The sequence below is a fragment of the Thamnophis elegans genome, chromosome 10 (assembly GCF_009769535.1).
Source record: "Thamnophis elegans isolate rThaEle1 chromosome 10, rThaEle1.pri, whole genome shotgun sequence".
Lineage (NCBI taxonomy): Eukaryota > Metazoa > Chordata > Lepidosauria > Squamata > Colubridae > Thamnophis > Thamnophis elegans.
In genome coordinates, this window is record NC_045550.1 from 34,894,251 (window position 1) to 34,912,054 (window position 17,804).

The 17,804-nt window shown below is 39.6% G+C and overlaps 1 protein-coding gene across 1 annotated transcript in view; it reads right to left on the bottom strand.

Annotated features, from left to right (window-relative positions):
• Positions 1 to 675: 675 nt before the first annotated feature.
• Positions 676 to 17,804, bottom strand: part of LOC116514044 (retinol-binding protein 1-like) — a 45,075-nt gene continuing 27,946 nt past the window's right edge. The window contains exons 3-4 of the mRNA XM_032225460.1: positions 17,667 to 17,768; positions 676 to 729 (exon numbers count right to left, since the gene is read on the bottom strand). Of these exons, the coding sequence (XP_032081351.1) occupies positions 676 to 729; positions 17,667 to 17,768 (156 nt within the window). The remainder of the gene's footprint in view (positions 730 to 17,666; positions 17,769 to 17,804) is intronic.

Here is a 17,804-nt window from a genome sequence, read left to right on the forward strand (position 1 = left end):
CAGTGCTGAAAAGTTACTTTGTGATCAATGTTCACATTTTACAATTTTCACAATGTCTCTGTTTCTATTCTCGGTCTCATGTTCACCAGTCTGTATGTATCATCCTGTTTAAAATCATAAGCCAGTTGTGGCTGTCTGATTTTCTTTACTTAGCAAGTGCTTCACTTAAGGACTAAGTTACCAGTCCCATCTGCAGTCACTAAACAAAAATTGACGGTGCAGCACATATGAAATGGTGGGAAAGTATTTATAAAATTGTGTAATTGGGTGAATCTATCTAAGAGAGATTATTTATGGAGAAGAAATCTAACTGTTCCAGAAAAATGGATTGTTGAAAGTTGTGGCTATACGCCCATGATTTCAAGCTACGGTAAATAAAATCTGAATTGGTTTCACAGTTTGAATTCCTTGTGGACAGTTCTAGTACGTATTTAAATGTAGTATCCATAATAAATGTTATAATCAACAGAACATATATGTTGAAATGCAGTAGGTTTCATCAATGTTAATGTGAATTTATTATATTATATCTGAGAAAATTAGATGCAAGTTTATGTTGGCCATGGCTTCTTTTCTAAGTGTTACTGAAGAATATTTGTGCACCACAGCATCTGTAGAGTTGGCAGCAGGTTCATTCATTCTGTCCAAGCTTCTTGATCCCTGTGGTTAGGCTTATCACTGTACCTTCTTAAATACTTGCTTACACTTGACACCACAAGCTCTGATTTCCTGAAAAGGGAAGTTCATTTTTAGCTGCTATTTAGTCAGATCTATAGGTTTCTCATGCAAAATCTTTGCTACCTACAATAGAAGCATAAGAAATTAAACTCAAAGATTAAAACAGAGAGAATCTCATCTTAATCTTAAAAATTCATTGTATGACATTTATTGAGGGGTCCTTGGTACTCTCTGAGCTTGGTTGTTTTCTTGCAGATGTTTCATTACCTAATCTATGGTGCTAGTAGTGACTACTAGTTCTAGTAGTGATTATTAGCACTTGCTTTCTTGTAAAAGTTTCTAGCACTGATGATTACTAACACTGATGATTACTAGCACTTGCTTTCTTCGAGAAGTTTTATTGCCCAAACTAGGTTACCAAGTAACCAAGTTCAGAGAAGCACCAAACGACCCTTGTTTCAATCCTGAGCTACAAATATTCTACTTTATTGTATGACATTTCTTGTTTCAGTCCAACTCACCTTTCAGGATTGCTGTGAAGATACAATGAATATGTAAAAAGAATAATTATATACTGGCTTAAATTATTTCTTTCTCAGACAGACATTTGATATGCAAATTTTAAGTATTTCAAGTAGACATCATCTATTAAATGTCCTTGTGTGCAACAATGGATTCTACTTTTCTGGATCACATACTTTTACTGGAAAAATAATTTTATAACAGAATCACTTTTGAAATATCAAAAGCTTTTTTTTTTATGGGGGAAGATTTTAGAATTCCTTATTTACATTTAACACCAACAATCAGTAGCTGCAATGATACGTAAACAAAAATGTATCCAGGGACAAAGTATCACTAATTCTTTATAAAGTACAGTCAGGCAGACTTGTAAACTGGTCCATTTGTATCAGTGAGGAGGCCAGAATATTTGATCCTCTCTTATCTTGATACTTTAAGTTATTTGACTTAAAGTCCTTAACGAATAATTACAAGTATGCCGTTGTATTGCCAGTATGATTATGTATTGTACTGAGTGGATTGAAATAGCAGCATCCGGCTTCAGTTATAATGTCTTTAAAGTAAATTCACAGGTAGGAGGATGTTATTCAAAAAAGAGTATCTTAGAATCCAGTCCTTGAAGAATTAATTGTTATCTTATCATGCTAAGGATATGCTTTTAGCTTGGGATGGTTACTATATGAGGGGTTAGGACTATTATTAGAACTACACATAGATTAATAGGATAAAAATAGTAGAAGTTACACACTGTTCAGTTAAGTAGTTCTTGCAATAAAGAATAATCAAGATGCTAGATGTTCCATTTATGTTGTTAAGCAGTTGGTTTAAATCAGGATGTCACAACTGATGTGTCACTAATGATATTTTTCCTATAGACAGTGCTGAATAAGGCAGAGCTGAATAGTCTCAGTGCATTAATGAGGCAGTACAAATGTTTTAGATTTATGAATTATTGGAATACAAGGGACAGGACAGGTCTGGACAAAATGGACATGTTGCACTTGAAACAGTATGTACAAGGCAGGTGGGCACATGAAATGAAAAATGGGGAAGAACAGTTTTAAATTTGATCCCAGGAAAAAATTGGCAGGATGGAAAGAGCTAATTCTGGAAAAATTATTCCCAGAAGAAGAGGGTGATTTGTTGTAGTAAATGTTCAGGGGAATCACTGCAGTCAAAGTCAAATATGAGATGGAATGTACCACAGGAAATCTAAAAGGGGGAGTTGATGTACAGTGAGTCCTTACATGCCAATGCTAGGATTTTCCAAACTAAAATGGAAGATTTGAAGTCCAAGAGCACAGATACAGATCTTTTAGAAATCTTGTGGAATGGAAATAATTTTGAAGACAAAAAAAGCAAGAAGAAAGCTTTAACTTTGCTGAAAAGAAACCAGCATGGCTTTTGTAAAGCTAAACCTAGTCTCACTAAGTTACATTTTTCTGATAGTGTCAACAAGCCTGTAAATCCAATAGATGCTGTATGTTGGTTTTCAAAAAACAGAGCCTTTGATAATTCTGTCATCAAAGGCTCTTGGACAAAACCCAGGCATTGGATAAGAGCACAGGTGGCCTCATGGTTTAGAAAAGCAATAAAATACATCAAAGTAGAAATATATAGATAGCTCTCCTTTTAAATTATCTGTTTGGAATCACCCACTGTGGCATCCTGTACCTGTTAGGAAAGGAAGTTTTTCATTTGTATATGTGGAGTGAATACTATGGAATAAACTAGCCTTGTTTGTTTAAGTTGATAAAATAAAAATAAGATTGTGAAAGAATTTCAGATTAAATAAATTGGCTTCAAAATGGCACATGTAGTTCTGGGTAAACAAATGCATCTTAGCACAAATAGTAATAATAACTAGGACAGATTTCTAGGTCCCTGGCTAGAACTCGAATGACCCAAGAACACTAGGCTAAGATGTGATTCTTTCTACTTGCTTTTCAAACTATATTATTCAACGATGATGACAATCACATCGACAGATTCATAATTTCCTCTTATACACTGATTTGATCTGAGTTGGTGCTGATGGATTCTGGGAATTACAGTAAACCTTATGAAAAGTTGGCTCAGGGTGCAATTGCTATAAAGAAAGGCAAATTCCATGTTTGGCATTATTAGGAAGGGAACTAAAAACAGAACGGCAAATATAATAATTTCCTTGTGCAAATTCATAATGAGACTGGCTTTGGAGCAATGTATATGTCAAACCTGCAAGCCATCTTTTACCTTTTGGACTTCAGGCCTGTCACATTTTCTACTGTAGGGAAATGGGAGGGGGATTGTACAGTGTGGGTGATAAGTAGCCATAATAACATTCTTTCTCAGAAGAATGTCCAAGGTCAACTGGCCCTGCAGTTGCGATGAGGTTACTGGGAGCCATGTCTAGTTAGCGTGGTGCCTGATTGGATCATATGATGGACATGTGACTGCTGGGCAGAGAGTTGAACTTTCTTTTGGGTGGGGAAAACCTGGAAACTTTCAGATTCGGGGTTTTCCAGATGTGTCAATATGACATCTCTAATAAAATGGAACTTTGAGGAACCTCAAGTCTCATAGTCTTCTTTCGTTAGAGGTATTACTTGGAACCCTGACATTAACCCCAATCTAACAGTATATAGTTCTGGTCACAAACTTTATAAATTGTGTATCAGGGACTAGAAAAGAGAACAACAAAAATAATTAGGGGACTGGAGCAACTTCTTTTTTATGAAAGACTGTGGCAACAGGGTCTTTTTAATTAGAAATTTGAGAAGTAATAGGAGAAGGAGAAGCATTGTAGAGTTATATAAAATTAAGGTGGGCTAAAAGGCCCAATTAGGAGCCGTGGCCTATAGATCACGTTTAATATAAAATACTCTGATTAAAGCTGAGGTTTTGCACCATTAAGCAGAAAACAATTGCTGACAGTTGCTGAAGGAGCAATAAATATTTTTACACAACTGGGAACAAGTCGACCCAGACGGGGAGTTTCCTGTTATCTTGCAAGATGTGTCCTGTTTATGTCACGCATGATCTATAAGGTGCTGACCATGTATATTTTAGGAATAGTAACAGTTGGCCATCTGGCATAGACAGTTTTCGGTTCCTTTCATTACCTTATATGCTTAAACACTGCCTCTATAGATGATGACGTAAGTTGCACTATAAATGTATGGCTTTAGGAACCCTTCGGGGTTCAAACTTTTGATGCTTGTTTGGCATGTTTGAACCTGCGCATACAATAAACTTTTCCTAGATTGCATCGCTTGGCTTCGTTGTCTCCTTATTCTACTACATTTTCTGGCACCCCAGATGGGACACAGAAGCTAAGGCAATATTTTGCTGAGGGCCACTTTGCCCCGTTGGGGTGTGGGGCTGCTGCTCCTTGACTTCCAGGCGCCACGGGTCTTCTTTTACCCCGGGAGGCGGCAGCAGCAGCCCGACTACACCAAGGGGGACACACATTGTGAGTCCAAGAACCCTGCAAACTTAGGAAAGGAGCTGCGGTGTTTCCTGGCCAGGATCCTTGGGGAGAAGACGTCTCAGGCGAGTATCTTGATAATTGTATGGTACCTATCTCGTTTGAAGATAGAAGAGGGGGCCTGATCACCTCCCTGGACTCGGGACGGCGTTCCTAATGAAGTCCGTATAGGTTGTGTGGGTGGTTAAACCAGCGCAGTTCCTGCAGGTGGCCATTGAGTTCCGGCTTCTGGGGCCTCAGGTCGCTGGTAGTGTGTTAGGATGGGTGGGGGTAGCAGCATACCCAGCACACCGCTGGATTGCATGATTAAAGGATTTGATTCGTATTTTAACCACACTGAATATAGAGTCCCTTACCCAAAATTGACCAAGGATAGGCTTATTTACTTGTGTCAGAACCAGTGGCCACATATGGGGGTAGGATGGCCGATGGGAGGAACTTTTCAAAACCAAATTATAGATGATTTAACTTCGTTAATTGCTGCAAACGAAGAACGCTATCCTAATCAGTTTCCATATATAGATCAGTGGGGAGACGCTGTAGCAGGGCAGGCTGATGAATTATTACAGTGTCAAGCTGAAATGGTTCGCCTGTGTGTGGCGAGACCTAAGGAAAAGGGGAAGTTGAGGTCAGCGTCGAGATGTGTCAAAAATGTAGCAGCTTCAGAGAAAAAGGAGTCAGAGAAGAAAAAATTTTTTGCCCAAGACGAGGAGGAACTCTTCAGACCTCCCCCTCCCTATGCATCGGCACCTTTGCCACCGCAGGGGGCTGTAGGCATTGTTGTGCCCCAGGCTATGGGGGCTGCTGTTGCGGACAGTGTGGGGACGGGATCATCAGGCAACAGGAGGGGCAGTGAGAAGGAAGGAGCCCAAGGAGGGTGGTTCAGGGGCTACAGGAATTAGAAGAGAAGGGCCGGTAACTAGACGATTGGAGGCGGAAAGGGCGAAAGCCGAGAAAGAGGAAAGTACGTTGTTAGAGGAAAAGGAAGGACTCTTTCCATTAAGAGTATCGGAACAACAGGTGGGCATCAACGCCCAGGGGGATCTTGAATACCGCCCTTGTTTTCAATATATCCCTTTTTCAACTACGGACTTATTGAATTGGCGAAAGCATTTTGGTCCATTGTCCGTGAAGCCCATGGAAATGACAGATTTGTTTCAAACCATTATGCATAGTCATAACCCCAATTGGCGAGATATACAACAGCTGTTAACTACGTTGCTAACAGCAGAAGAGAGAGAGAAATGTAAAGCAGGAATGCGAGAGGTTTTTAGAGAACGTTATCATACAGAGGCAGATAGGGCTCAGAAACTTTTGGAAGAGGCACCGGAACGGGATCCGGGATGGGATCCTAAGGTAGCAGGTGACATGGCAAAGATACAAACGTATCAAACCTTGATAGTGGCAGCTCTCAAGAAGGCAGGGAAGCCCCCTGTGAATTTGTCTAAACCCTCATTGGTTATGCAGGGAGCGGATGAGAGTCCGGAGGCATTCCTGCAAAGGTTGATTGAGGCTTATGAGTTGTATACTCAAATGGACCCGAGGGCTCCAGAGAACGTGAGGATGTTGAATGAGAGGTTTATTGCACAAAGTGCGTTGGATATTCGGACGAAATTGCAAAAGTTAGAGGGAGCGTTAGGAAAGAATACGACTGAATTGGTAGAAGTGGCTAGAAAAGTGTATGTGAATAGGGATAAGGTTGAGAAGAAGGACAAAGATGATCGTATGCATAAGAAGACGGAGTTGTTGGCGTTGGCCTTACAGGGAGGTAGGACAGGATTGGGGCCAAATCAATGTGCCCATTGCGGATCTGAAGGTCATTGGCAGAGAGAGTGTCCAAAAAGGTTGACTATTAGGGGACGTGGAGTGTTCCCCAACTCTCTTTGGAACCGCGTTGGCCAAAGATTTACAATATTTTATCCCCTTCCAACAAGGAGACTCAATTTTGCAATATGTGGATGATGTGTTGGTCACTGGACAGTCACGGGATGGGTGTTGGGAAAATACGAGACGTATGTTGTGTTTGTTGTTAGATTGTGGATATAGAGTGTCCAGAAGTAAGGCTCAGTTGGTCCAACAAAAAGTCCGGTATTTAGGTTATGACATAATGCAAGGGCAAAGAGCACTAGGTCCGGAGAGAAAGCAAGCGTTGCTTAATCTGGCAAGGCCAACTGATAGGAGGCAATTGAGAGGCTTTCTAGGCTTGGCAGGTTTTTGTAGAATTTGGATTCCAAATTACGCACTAATGGCAGCTCCACTTTATTCGTCTACTAAGGGAAGTAAAACAGACCCCTTCATTTGGACAAAGGAGCAGGATCAAGCCTTTGATGCAATTAAAGAAGCTCTATTAAGAGCTCCGGCCTTGGCCCTGCCAAATCTGAGCAAGCCCTTCAATTTGTATGTGGACACTCGTAAGAATGTCGCTCTAGGAGTGTTGACGCAGCAGCTTGGCCAGTGGCAACAACCAGTTGCATATCTGTCAAAACAACTAGACGCTGTGGCACAAGGGTGGCCGCATTGTTTGAAGGCTTTAGCAGCCATAGCGGAATTGCTGCAAGATTGTAATAAACTCACTTTTTCCTGTCCAATTAAGGTCCACACCCCACACTCTGTTCAAGCAATTCTTGATCAGAAGGGCCATTTGTGGATTAGTAACCAACGAATCATCAAATACCAGGCCATGATGATTGAAAACCCCCAGGTTCATCTAGTGGTATCTACCTCATTAAATCCTGCTACTCTCTTGCCTACAGAGACAGAGATGGAACATGATTGTGTACAGGTATTGGAAACCGTTTATTCCACACGACCTGATTTAACTGACATACCTTTGCCTCAGGTGGATTATAACTGGTATACCGATGGGTCGAGTTACATCCACCAGGGAATGAGAGTTGCAGGCTATGCCATTGTTGATGATGAGGGGGTAATTGAAAGTGGGCCGTTGGGAGCAGGAAAAAGTGCACAGGTGGCAGAATTATGGGCCCTCATTCGGGCATTGGAACGGGCTGAAGGTGAACGCCTGAACGTATGGACGGATAGTAAATACGCCTTTTTGACCCTACATGCTCATGGGGCTGTATACAAAGAAAGGGGATTTAGGGATTCAGCTGGCAAATATATACAACATAGCCATTTAATTCAGAGATTGATAGATGCAGTTCAAAAACCAAGAAAGGTGGCAGTTATGCATTGTAGAGGCCATCAACGAGGTGAGGATAGAATTGTTTTAGGGAACAGGGCAGCAGACGCTGAAGCACGAGCTGCAGCGCTGCGTCATGAGCCTCTACCAGATGTGTTTATTAATGTTGCCTTGGATTTAGGGGTTATACCAGTAGACATCCAACCCTCTTATTCTCTATCCGAATGTGATAAGGCAGTTAACAATTTGATGGCGGTCATCGATAAGGGCTGGTATGTTCTTCCAGATGGAAGAATCTATGTACCTTCCTCGGTGGCATGGCAATTGGTTCGTTCTACTCATGAAACCACTCATATGGGGAAAACGGCTTTAGAATCTGCTCTTATGAGGGATTACTATATAGATGGGTTAGCAGGGATGGCAGTAAAAGTAGCATCTTCCTGTGAAACGTGTGCGAAAGTTAATCCTAGGCAGGGTCCTTCCCTTCCACCAGGAGCTATACCTATTGCCTATTACCCTATGGACACAGTCATGATTGACTTTACTGATATGCCACGAAGTGGATTTTATAGGGCTATGTTAGTTATTGTGGATTTATACACGGGTTGGCCAGAGGCTTTCCCTACTAGAACGAAGAAGGCACAGGAAGTAGCAAAGGTTTTGCTTAAAGAGATCATTCCTCGATTTGGCAGCCCCTCCTTTATTTCGTCAGACAATGGCCCGGAATTTGTCCATCATATTAATCGGGCCATTGCACAAGCTATAGGGGTGAAATGGCGCTTCCATTCTTCTTTCCACCCGCAATCTGGTTCTCCCGTGGAAAGGATGAATAGAACTTTAAAGGAAAAGATAACCAAAATTTGTGCTGAAACACACTTGAAATGGCCCGATGCTTTGCCCCTTGCATTGTACGCAATTCGGAGTGCTCCCAGATGACAGCATAGACTTTCACCATATGAGTTGATGTTTGGTCGGCCTCCGACATTGTTACGGAGGAATCTGGCTGGATGGCCTGATTTGGGGCATAAAGGGGGAGTTTGGGCCATGGAAATGGTGCAGGAACTAAATAGACAGGTTGAAAGGTTGAGGAATTATGTGTTGGAGCAGACCCCTCCCAGATTGGTAACTAAGTGTCATTCTTTCAAGCCAGGGGACCGAGTATGGGTAAAACATTGGAAAAAGGAACAATTAGAAGGGAGGTGGAAGGGACCCTATGAGGTAATTATGACATCTCCACTTGCTGTTAAGATTGCGGAATATAAAACCTGGATACATTGGACCCGTGTAAAGAGGGCCGCTGACAAACAATGGACCACACATCCCAGCGACCAACCGTTGAAGTTGAAATTGATTCGTCGATAAAGTCCAATTATATCCTTTGTTGTATTGCTATAGGTATTGTGATTCTTGCTTTCATTGTGTGCATTATTTGTATTGTGAAGTACGCCACCCCGACGGTCCAACAATCAATTGACGGAACTGTGAGAGCGGTTGACTGGTGGCCATTTGCTGGCGTCCCATTCGCTAACGGACAGTTGCATACAGACAATTTGAGGGAAAACCAAGCCGACCCTGCACCTGAAGCAGATCCCGCACCTGGAAGGGAGGACGGAGAGCCAGCGCAGCCTTTCCCCCGGCGAATTTTCCAAAGGTCGGCAGTGGAGAACCCTTGCTAAGTCACTCCGGAAGCTGACTCTCTACGCACGGGTGAAGAATAGTGGACCAACATACTAACCTTTACTTATTTTTATTTTTTTATCATCTTTACTAACCATATGTGCTGGTTTTGTACCTGTGAATGTGGATGTTGTTGTTGTGCCCACTGTATTGATTGTGTCCAGCATAGCTATTGTAACATTAAGTGCGATATAGTGCTTATAGAAGACGCGTTGGCACCCTATCTAATCACTGGATCTGGCCCGGCATACTACACACTTAAAGTAACCCCTACAGTTTTGCTTGCATTACAGGATCGGAGAGGTCCAGACGTGTGTGAACAGGATGCACGAAGGTATACAGCTCGCTTGGTCTATTACTCTATTAGTGATATGCTTATACGGTGTTGGGAGCAAATGCAATCTTGTTGATGTGGGCAACTTAGGGTTATGGAGCAACCCAGAGGATAGACCCCATATCATACGATCTTATAATGTCGGATCCAGGGGAGAGGGGGAGACAACCCCCATTGTGTTTTCTCCAAATTGTTGGAATGGAGTTCTACCACACCCTTGCAGACTCCCTGACCAGTTTGATAGGATTGTTAAAATTACCTGTCAGTCTCGAGGGTTTTCCAACCCAGAGGTATGCTCATATGTGGGATATCTAATGCGTAAGGGAATGTGCACAAAAGCCCGACAAAAGGGGGGAGAACCACCTTTAGTTTTGGATTGTGGAGCTCCCCATTATTGGGGTTGGACTCGGATAACCTCCCCTTCACAATTAAAATCTGGATGGCAAGGGGCCTGTAGGATACAAATGCGTCCAATTGAGAGTGGAGTAACTATTGGAGGAAAACCTAAGAGACGCAGAAATAAGAGAGAAGTGGGCCTTTATCAAAACAGACTCCCACTAAGCACCATTTGTATCAAAGGGGGAGGATTTCAAAAAGGGGAATTCCAGTATTGGAGAACAACACATAAGGGATGTGGTATCACAATAGAAGTAATGCCGAGACAAACTAAGAAGGGGTTGGCCTGGTCATGTGGAAACCAAAATGATGAATGGAGGAAAGGGATTTACGAATTATGTAAAAATGCAACCAAGAAAGATCTCTATAATGGAGACCCAAGGTGCCTTTGGATTCATATAACCTTATGGGCTAGTTGTTGTAGAACCACAGAACACAGCCCTGAAGACATACTATTTCTTTGTAATAATAGTAAGAGCCAAAACGTACCATTAGGATGGAGTGGGTTATGTCAAACCCTCTAGGGAAATCAAACCCTATTGGAATAATGATAGCCCCACTCAAACTAAAAGGGTACCAACTGCGGTAACCAAAGGTGAGTCAGAAGATTGTGCCCCCTGTATTACAAAAGCTAAAATCGGAGCTCGAACTATTAATACCTTGGTGTATCATACGCAGCCGCCCCAGGGGTGTCAGTCTGCTAAAATGAATTGCCTTCATAACAAAACTATGTATAGTTTGTGCACTCTGCAAGGAAAAACTGTATGTTATAATCCCAACACTCCAGTTCGCCTCAACGTAACTCTATGGACAGGTTTGCCCAAGGTGGGTGCTACAAATAAACCAGAAGGAGAGGGCAAGCTGTACTTCCTTAATTATACTGTACAATTGCAACAGGGCAAACAACCCCTGATTTTGTGGTTTGATGCATGCACCGCCACTAAAAGGGGCTGGAGCGTGTCTTGTGGAGATCAGTCTTGGGTTGATGCTTATAAATATAATCATAAATATTTATGTGAAAAAATGAATAGTTGGGAGTATGGTAATCCTAACCAATGGTTACCTTGTGCAGGCACTGTACAATGTACCGGGTGGCAGTGCGTTTGTGACTATACAGGAGGCGGTTATAAGGAATGTGCCTATATAACTTCCTTCAGGAGAGGTGATGGGAATATGATACGAATGGAAGTATCTCGTAACGTCCCATCCATAGTGACATATGGCTTTGGAATTGATGGTAAAGGATTGGACCCAAAGACATACCTAACTATTAAGGTCGAGAAGGTTAAAGATGGAGAAGTAAAATCGCTCGGATGGTCAGTATATGATAACCTACAAAAATTAGAAGACCCACTACCGATAAGTACTAAGGCAAACAATTTATTCATAGAAATGGCCGAGCAGGTAGCCAAAACCTTGACTGTTAAAAATTGCTTTGTGTGTGGAGGAACTAACATGGGAGAACAGTGGCCATGGGAAGCCATGGAAGCTGATCCAGTAATATATAATAATCTCTCCTATGCTGGTAATATCACAGCCAGGAAAGATTTTACTGGGATTGTGTGGACTTTGTCCACAAATCTGGTAGGAAGAAATTGCTTTGTAAGGAATGGATCAGTACATGTGGGAGACTTGATTTGCCTAGGATCATGGAATCCTGACTGGTCTTCACCAGCTAACATCACTCAGCCCCCACGTTTTGATATGACCTATTTGAATTACTTGGATTCTTCTTCTACAGATGACCTATGGAAAGCTCCAGAAGCTATGTATTGGATTTGTGGAAAGCTAGCCTATGAAACTTTGCCTAGAGACTGGTCTGGGTCATGTATTTTGGGATGGATAAAACCTTCATTCTTCTTATTACCTATGAAAGCCCGCCAAGTGTTGGGGATCCCACTGTATGAGAAGGTCGGTCTTCAGACTAGAAGGAAACGGGAACTTGATACAGTCTTTACTAATTTCCTTTGCAAGGACTGGGCCGCCTTTGAAGATAGCGATGTTTGGAGTTCGGAAAGAATTGTATGTACATATGGCAGGGCTACATGGGCAGAAGATGGATCTTACGGGTATCGCACGCCCATTTATATGCTGAATAGAATTATTCGCCTTCAAGCAGTATTAGATTTAGCGGGCCAACGTATTGATAAGGCCCTTAATATAATATCCGCTGCTACAGATAAGATAAGAACAGCAGTGTATCAGAATCGCTTAGCTTTAGATTACTTGTTGGCTAAAGAAGGGGGCGTATGTGGTAAGTTTAATCTTTCTAATTGTTGCCTGCAAATAGATGAAACTGGAACTGTTATTAAACAATTGACTACAGAGATGTGTCAATTGACTCACCATCCTGACCAGGTGTGGCGAGGATTCAACTTTAAGGAAATCTTTGGTTCCTGGTTTCCTAAATTGCCAGGTTTGCAAGCTATAGTTGCTTTAATAGGCTTAATTGCTGCAGGATGTGTATTAATCCCTTGTGTTTTACCTATTTTTGTACGCACTATTTCTAATAGTTTATCCCTAATAGCAGAGCGAAAAGCAACAGCACAAGTAATGGCTTTATGGGAATACGAGAAAATGCGTCCTATGGAAGAACCGTCCAATGAACCTGAGTATGTGACTCTTCTGGAAATGTCAGATGAGTCACAAAGGGGGGACTAAGGTGGGCTAAAAGGCCCAATTAGGAGCCGTGGCCTATAGATCACGTTTAATATCAAATACTCTGATTAAAGCTGAGGTTTTGCACCATTAAGCAGAAAACAATTGCTGACAGTTGCTGAAGGAGCAATAAATATTTTTACACAACTGGGAACAAGTCGACCCAGACGGGGAGTTTCCTGTTATCTTGCAAGATGTGTCCTGTTTATGTCACGCATGATCTATAAGGTGCTGACCATGTATATTTTAGGAATAGTAACAGTTGGCCATCTGGCATAGACAGTTTTCGGTTCCTTTCATTACCTTATATGCTTAAACACTGCCTCTATAGATGATGACGTAAGTTGCACTATAAATGTATGGCTTTAGGAACCCTTCGGGGTTCAAACTTTTGATGCTTGTTTGGCATGTTTGAACCTGCGCATACAATAAACTTTTCCTAGATTGCATCGCTTGGCTTCGTTGTCTCCTTATTCTACTACAAAATCACACATGGCATCACTATGATAATGTAGATACACATTTTTCTTCCTCTTTTAGAAGTTTAGAACTGAAATGTAATACAAGGATATTCAAGATAAACAGAAACAAATTTCACTTTTTCTCATAACACAAGAATTGGGGAATTCACTGTGCCAGCAGTTATAGTAATGGAAGTTCATTTGGGTGCTTTTAAAAGGAGATCAGAGATATTTATGGAGAACTAGTGCCTCAGTGACTACTAATTTTGATGGCTGTTTTCTACCTTTTGAATCACGGCATTGTGCCTTAAATACTTGTCGCTAGAAGCAACAGTGGGAAGGATTGCTGTTGCCAAGCCAAGGCGTTTGAACTTCTGAAATGCATTCTGTGACCTAATGAACTAGATTGGATGGGCTTATACTATGATTCAGCAGGATGCTTTTCATTTCATTTTTTCATGTCTTTGATTTAACATAAAATATCACACTTGAATTTCTATATGAGACACTTTAGACAATGGTACCAATATATTTTAAGAGACAAATTACCTGAATGCTCTGAACATAATTTTTTCAGTCAAAATTGGACTTTTTGATATAACTTCTCAGAGAATAAAAACATTTCTGGACTGAAAAACTTAAAGGGAATATGTGATCTGAATGGAATTTGAACAGGAAGGAGAAGAGCACTTTGGATTTAAAAATGGATCATCTGTAATCGAACTAGTTCAACAAAAAAAAAATTAAAAAATAGAATGCCATGTATTATGTATCTTTCGTATGAAATGAATTCAGTTACAAAATAAATGCAGTTGGGATGTAAGACACTGCGACAGGAAGACCATCAAATAAAAGGCCACCTATAGAAGAGAAAGAATCATTTAATTAAAATAAGTTATGAATAACCATGCTTGACAAGAACAGAGAAATGAGATCTAGAATGCTACAGAAATTAACCTAAGAAAAATGTGTGCATTAATTGACTTGAAAATCCTGACTTGGAACTGAGCTGTCCAGAAATAATCATGAACAAACATCTGAAGCTTATGGCAGATCATTTAATAGACATTGTAAAAGGACTAATTAACATATGGAATAGTGTCTGGCATTCAAGAGGACATAAAATATTATTACTGAAGCATCTTGGAATAAATCTTATGTTAACTAGATGTTTTACAATTTAGCATATTCCTCTCTGTTTGCTTAAAGATTCATCTGCCAATTCAATTTAAATACCTAAAAGTTCACCTGGATGCTTATGCATGTATTATCCTGACCTAATAAGGAAATGCATTTTAGAAGTTCCAAGTTTGGAGAGTTAGTTTTGTAAGCTCTTGTGGGGAAGAGAGCTTTCAATGCTATAAAGAACTACTTGAGAAAGAAATGATAAAGTTTATTAGGTACTAGTAGATAGATTGTCGGAGATAATGGCTGGAAAGAAAATGATGCTTTCAAAAGTGAATTGCTCACTTTCATTTCCAAAGCTATAAATGATTTTAATCTTAAGGGGGGGGGAAGAAACATTAAAAAGAACAGCTGCTCTTCCTACATTATGCGCACATTGTTTATGATGTACTTTTTAGGGTATAAAAATAACCCCAATTCCAATTTTCTTTATACCATTACTGGTGTTAGGAATGTTCCTATTACATGCTTTCACTAATACAGAAAGATTGATACAGCAAGAAAAAATGGATAGTTTACTAGAATGCCTTCTTCTATTTAGATCAATGCTGTTTATGGAAAAAATATAGTAAACTTGGTATTGCTATTAAGTATTTCAGACATCCATTAATGCTTAATTATTCTGTAGATCGGCAGTGTTCAAGCAAGATATTGATTACTGCATTTAATAAATGAAGGAAAGAGTTAGGAAAGAGTAGAGAAGAAGACACACATTTTAAATAATTTCATATCTGGACTACTGGGCTGAAAAACTGAAAATGCCTCCATTAAAAGAGTTGATGATTGTGAGCTATTCATGGAGAGGACTTGAAATGACACAAGTGGTCCAAAAAGTCGCTTTTCAAGATAGCACTTTCCCAGTGGCTTAGAAAAAGCCATATTTGTTTGAATAGGACCAGTGACTTCATTTTCTAATCATTTTTTGAAATTGTTTGTTAATTGCTTTTCACCTATTATGAATATGTGGACTGATAAATTTTGAACAGCACTAGAGAGTTTCCTTCAATAGCAAAATAATTGCTTCAAAAAACAAAACAAGTTTTAAATTTACTTTGATGGAAAAATAACAGAATAACATGAAAAGAAAGGTTTCCCTGGTAATTGTAATGTCACCAACTAATCCTTGGTAGGTCAGAAGTGCCTTGGTAGGTGCTTCTGACATGAATGTAGTAATAGCAGGTTTTTAAATTTTGGAATAAACAGGAAAAGGGTGAATATAACATTGAATTTAGAAAGTTACAAACAGAATAGAGATTCAGATGGATTTGAAATAAGATTCTGTCTTAGCAAAAATTCTATGGTTTGAATCTTTTTTTAAAAAAAGAATCATGATAGGTAAAGGAGTCCCTATGCATTTTACTTTGCTAATCATTGCTGACTGTAGGGGTCAGTGCTCATCTCCATTTCAAGGCCATAGAGCCAGCGCTGTCCAAAGACATTTTCGTGGTCATTTGGCCAGCATAATGTTATGGAGCAATGTTACCTCCCACCTTAATGGTTTCTATTTATCTACTTATGTGTTCATACTTTTGAACTGCTGGGTTGGCAGGATCTGGGTTGAGGATGGGAGCTCACCTCATTGCATGTACTCAGGTCTTGAACCTGAGCTGCTGGTCAACAAGCTCAGGGTCTTAACCACTGAGCCACTAGGTCACCCGTTTAGAAACTAGAAAGAGAACCAGAGAAACTAAAGATTACAATGAAAGAAGAATACTTACGGGGTAGATTTGACTTACTAATACAGAATGGAGCAAAATACTTCAATATTTGATGTACTGAAGGGTCTTTTTGTGCAATGAACCCAGAAATTAATTTTAAAACACACTCAAAAGAGATTCATTAGAGATAGACCAAGTTTGAAAGATGTTATGGAACAAGTTTTACTGGATGAAATAAAAACTGATCAGAAAGTGGATATAAAAATTATAAAAAAGATGCTATTGCATATACAAAGAAAATCAGGATATTAATACTAATTAAAAGGGATATACAAGTAAAAGATCAAAAGAGTGACCTGAATAACTTTCCTATGTTGGATTTACAAAAGAGTTTTCTGAAAGGTTCAAAGACTTTTGAGAGAAGAGGTAAAGAAAAAATGAAATCAAGTTCTAAGACATTATTTGAAGTTTTTATTTACACTGTTCTTAATGTCTTGATTATTTTTTCAAATTGTTATTTCAACATTGTTAAAAATAAAAGGAAAGAATATAAAGGCTTATTTGATCAAAGTTAAATTCAATGTTAAATAGACAGGACTGAATGACAATGAGACTTTAAGCATTTGTTTATAGATAAGAGATGACATATCAGACGAAGATATTTGTCATTTGTTCTATTTGAAGGGAATTGATAAATTATTAAAATTACTTGTTTTCACTTGTTATGATGAAAAAGGAAGTACTTACTTTAATTTTTTTTTCTTTACTATATTCTTATTTTCTTTCTTTTCTATTTTTTTCTTTTTATTCTTTTTTAATCTTTACCTTTAATGGTAATTGTCAAGGTACTGAAGATTTACGTAATAACTGCCAGCTGATGAAAGGTTGTAAGCTGTCATCAGCAAGGTTGATGCAATGAGGATGATTCAGCAATACAGGCATTGCCTCTTTAAGAATCTGATGGTGGGGTCCACACAAGTCATTTACTGTTTTAAGAGGAGTCTATATGTAGATGATCATTAGAGAGGAGTTTCTCTGTTTTACTGTGTATTCAGTTCTCTCCTTGTGTCTGTAGTGAATGGTAAGGGAATTCATTTCCTGCATGTATATGTCTGTGTGCTGTGTTATTGTTCCTGGGTTTATCAGATAATACTAGTCACACTGCCAAAACTCTGACAGTAATATTTAATTAATAATAATAATAATAATAATAATAATAATAATAATAATAATAATTCTTCCAGTGGTAATTGGCACACTGGGTGCTATTCCAAAAGCACTGGAATTACATTTAAAACAGTTAAAAATTGACAAAATCACCATCAGTCAAATGCAAAAGCCGCACTGCTTGGATCTGCACGCATATTACGAAAATATGTTACGACGTCCTAGGCCCCTGGGTGGGGCCCGACTAGTAACCAATGCCAAATCCAGCGAAACAACTGGCCGCTGTGATACAATTGTATAATAATAATAATTTCCTTACTAAGTGCATTTCATTTCCTTCAATCCATTGGTTCCAACCACGGTCTTCTTTTTCTCCTTTCTGCACACATAGAAGTTTATCTCCATCCCATGTCACACAACTCTAAAAAAAAAAAAAACACCATCCAATTCAAACCAA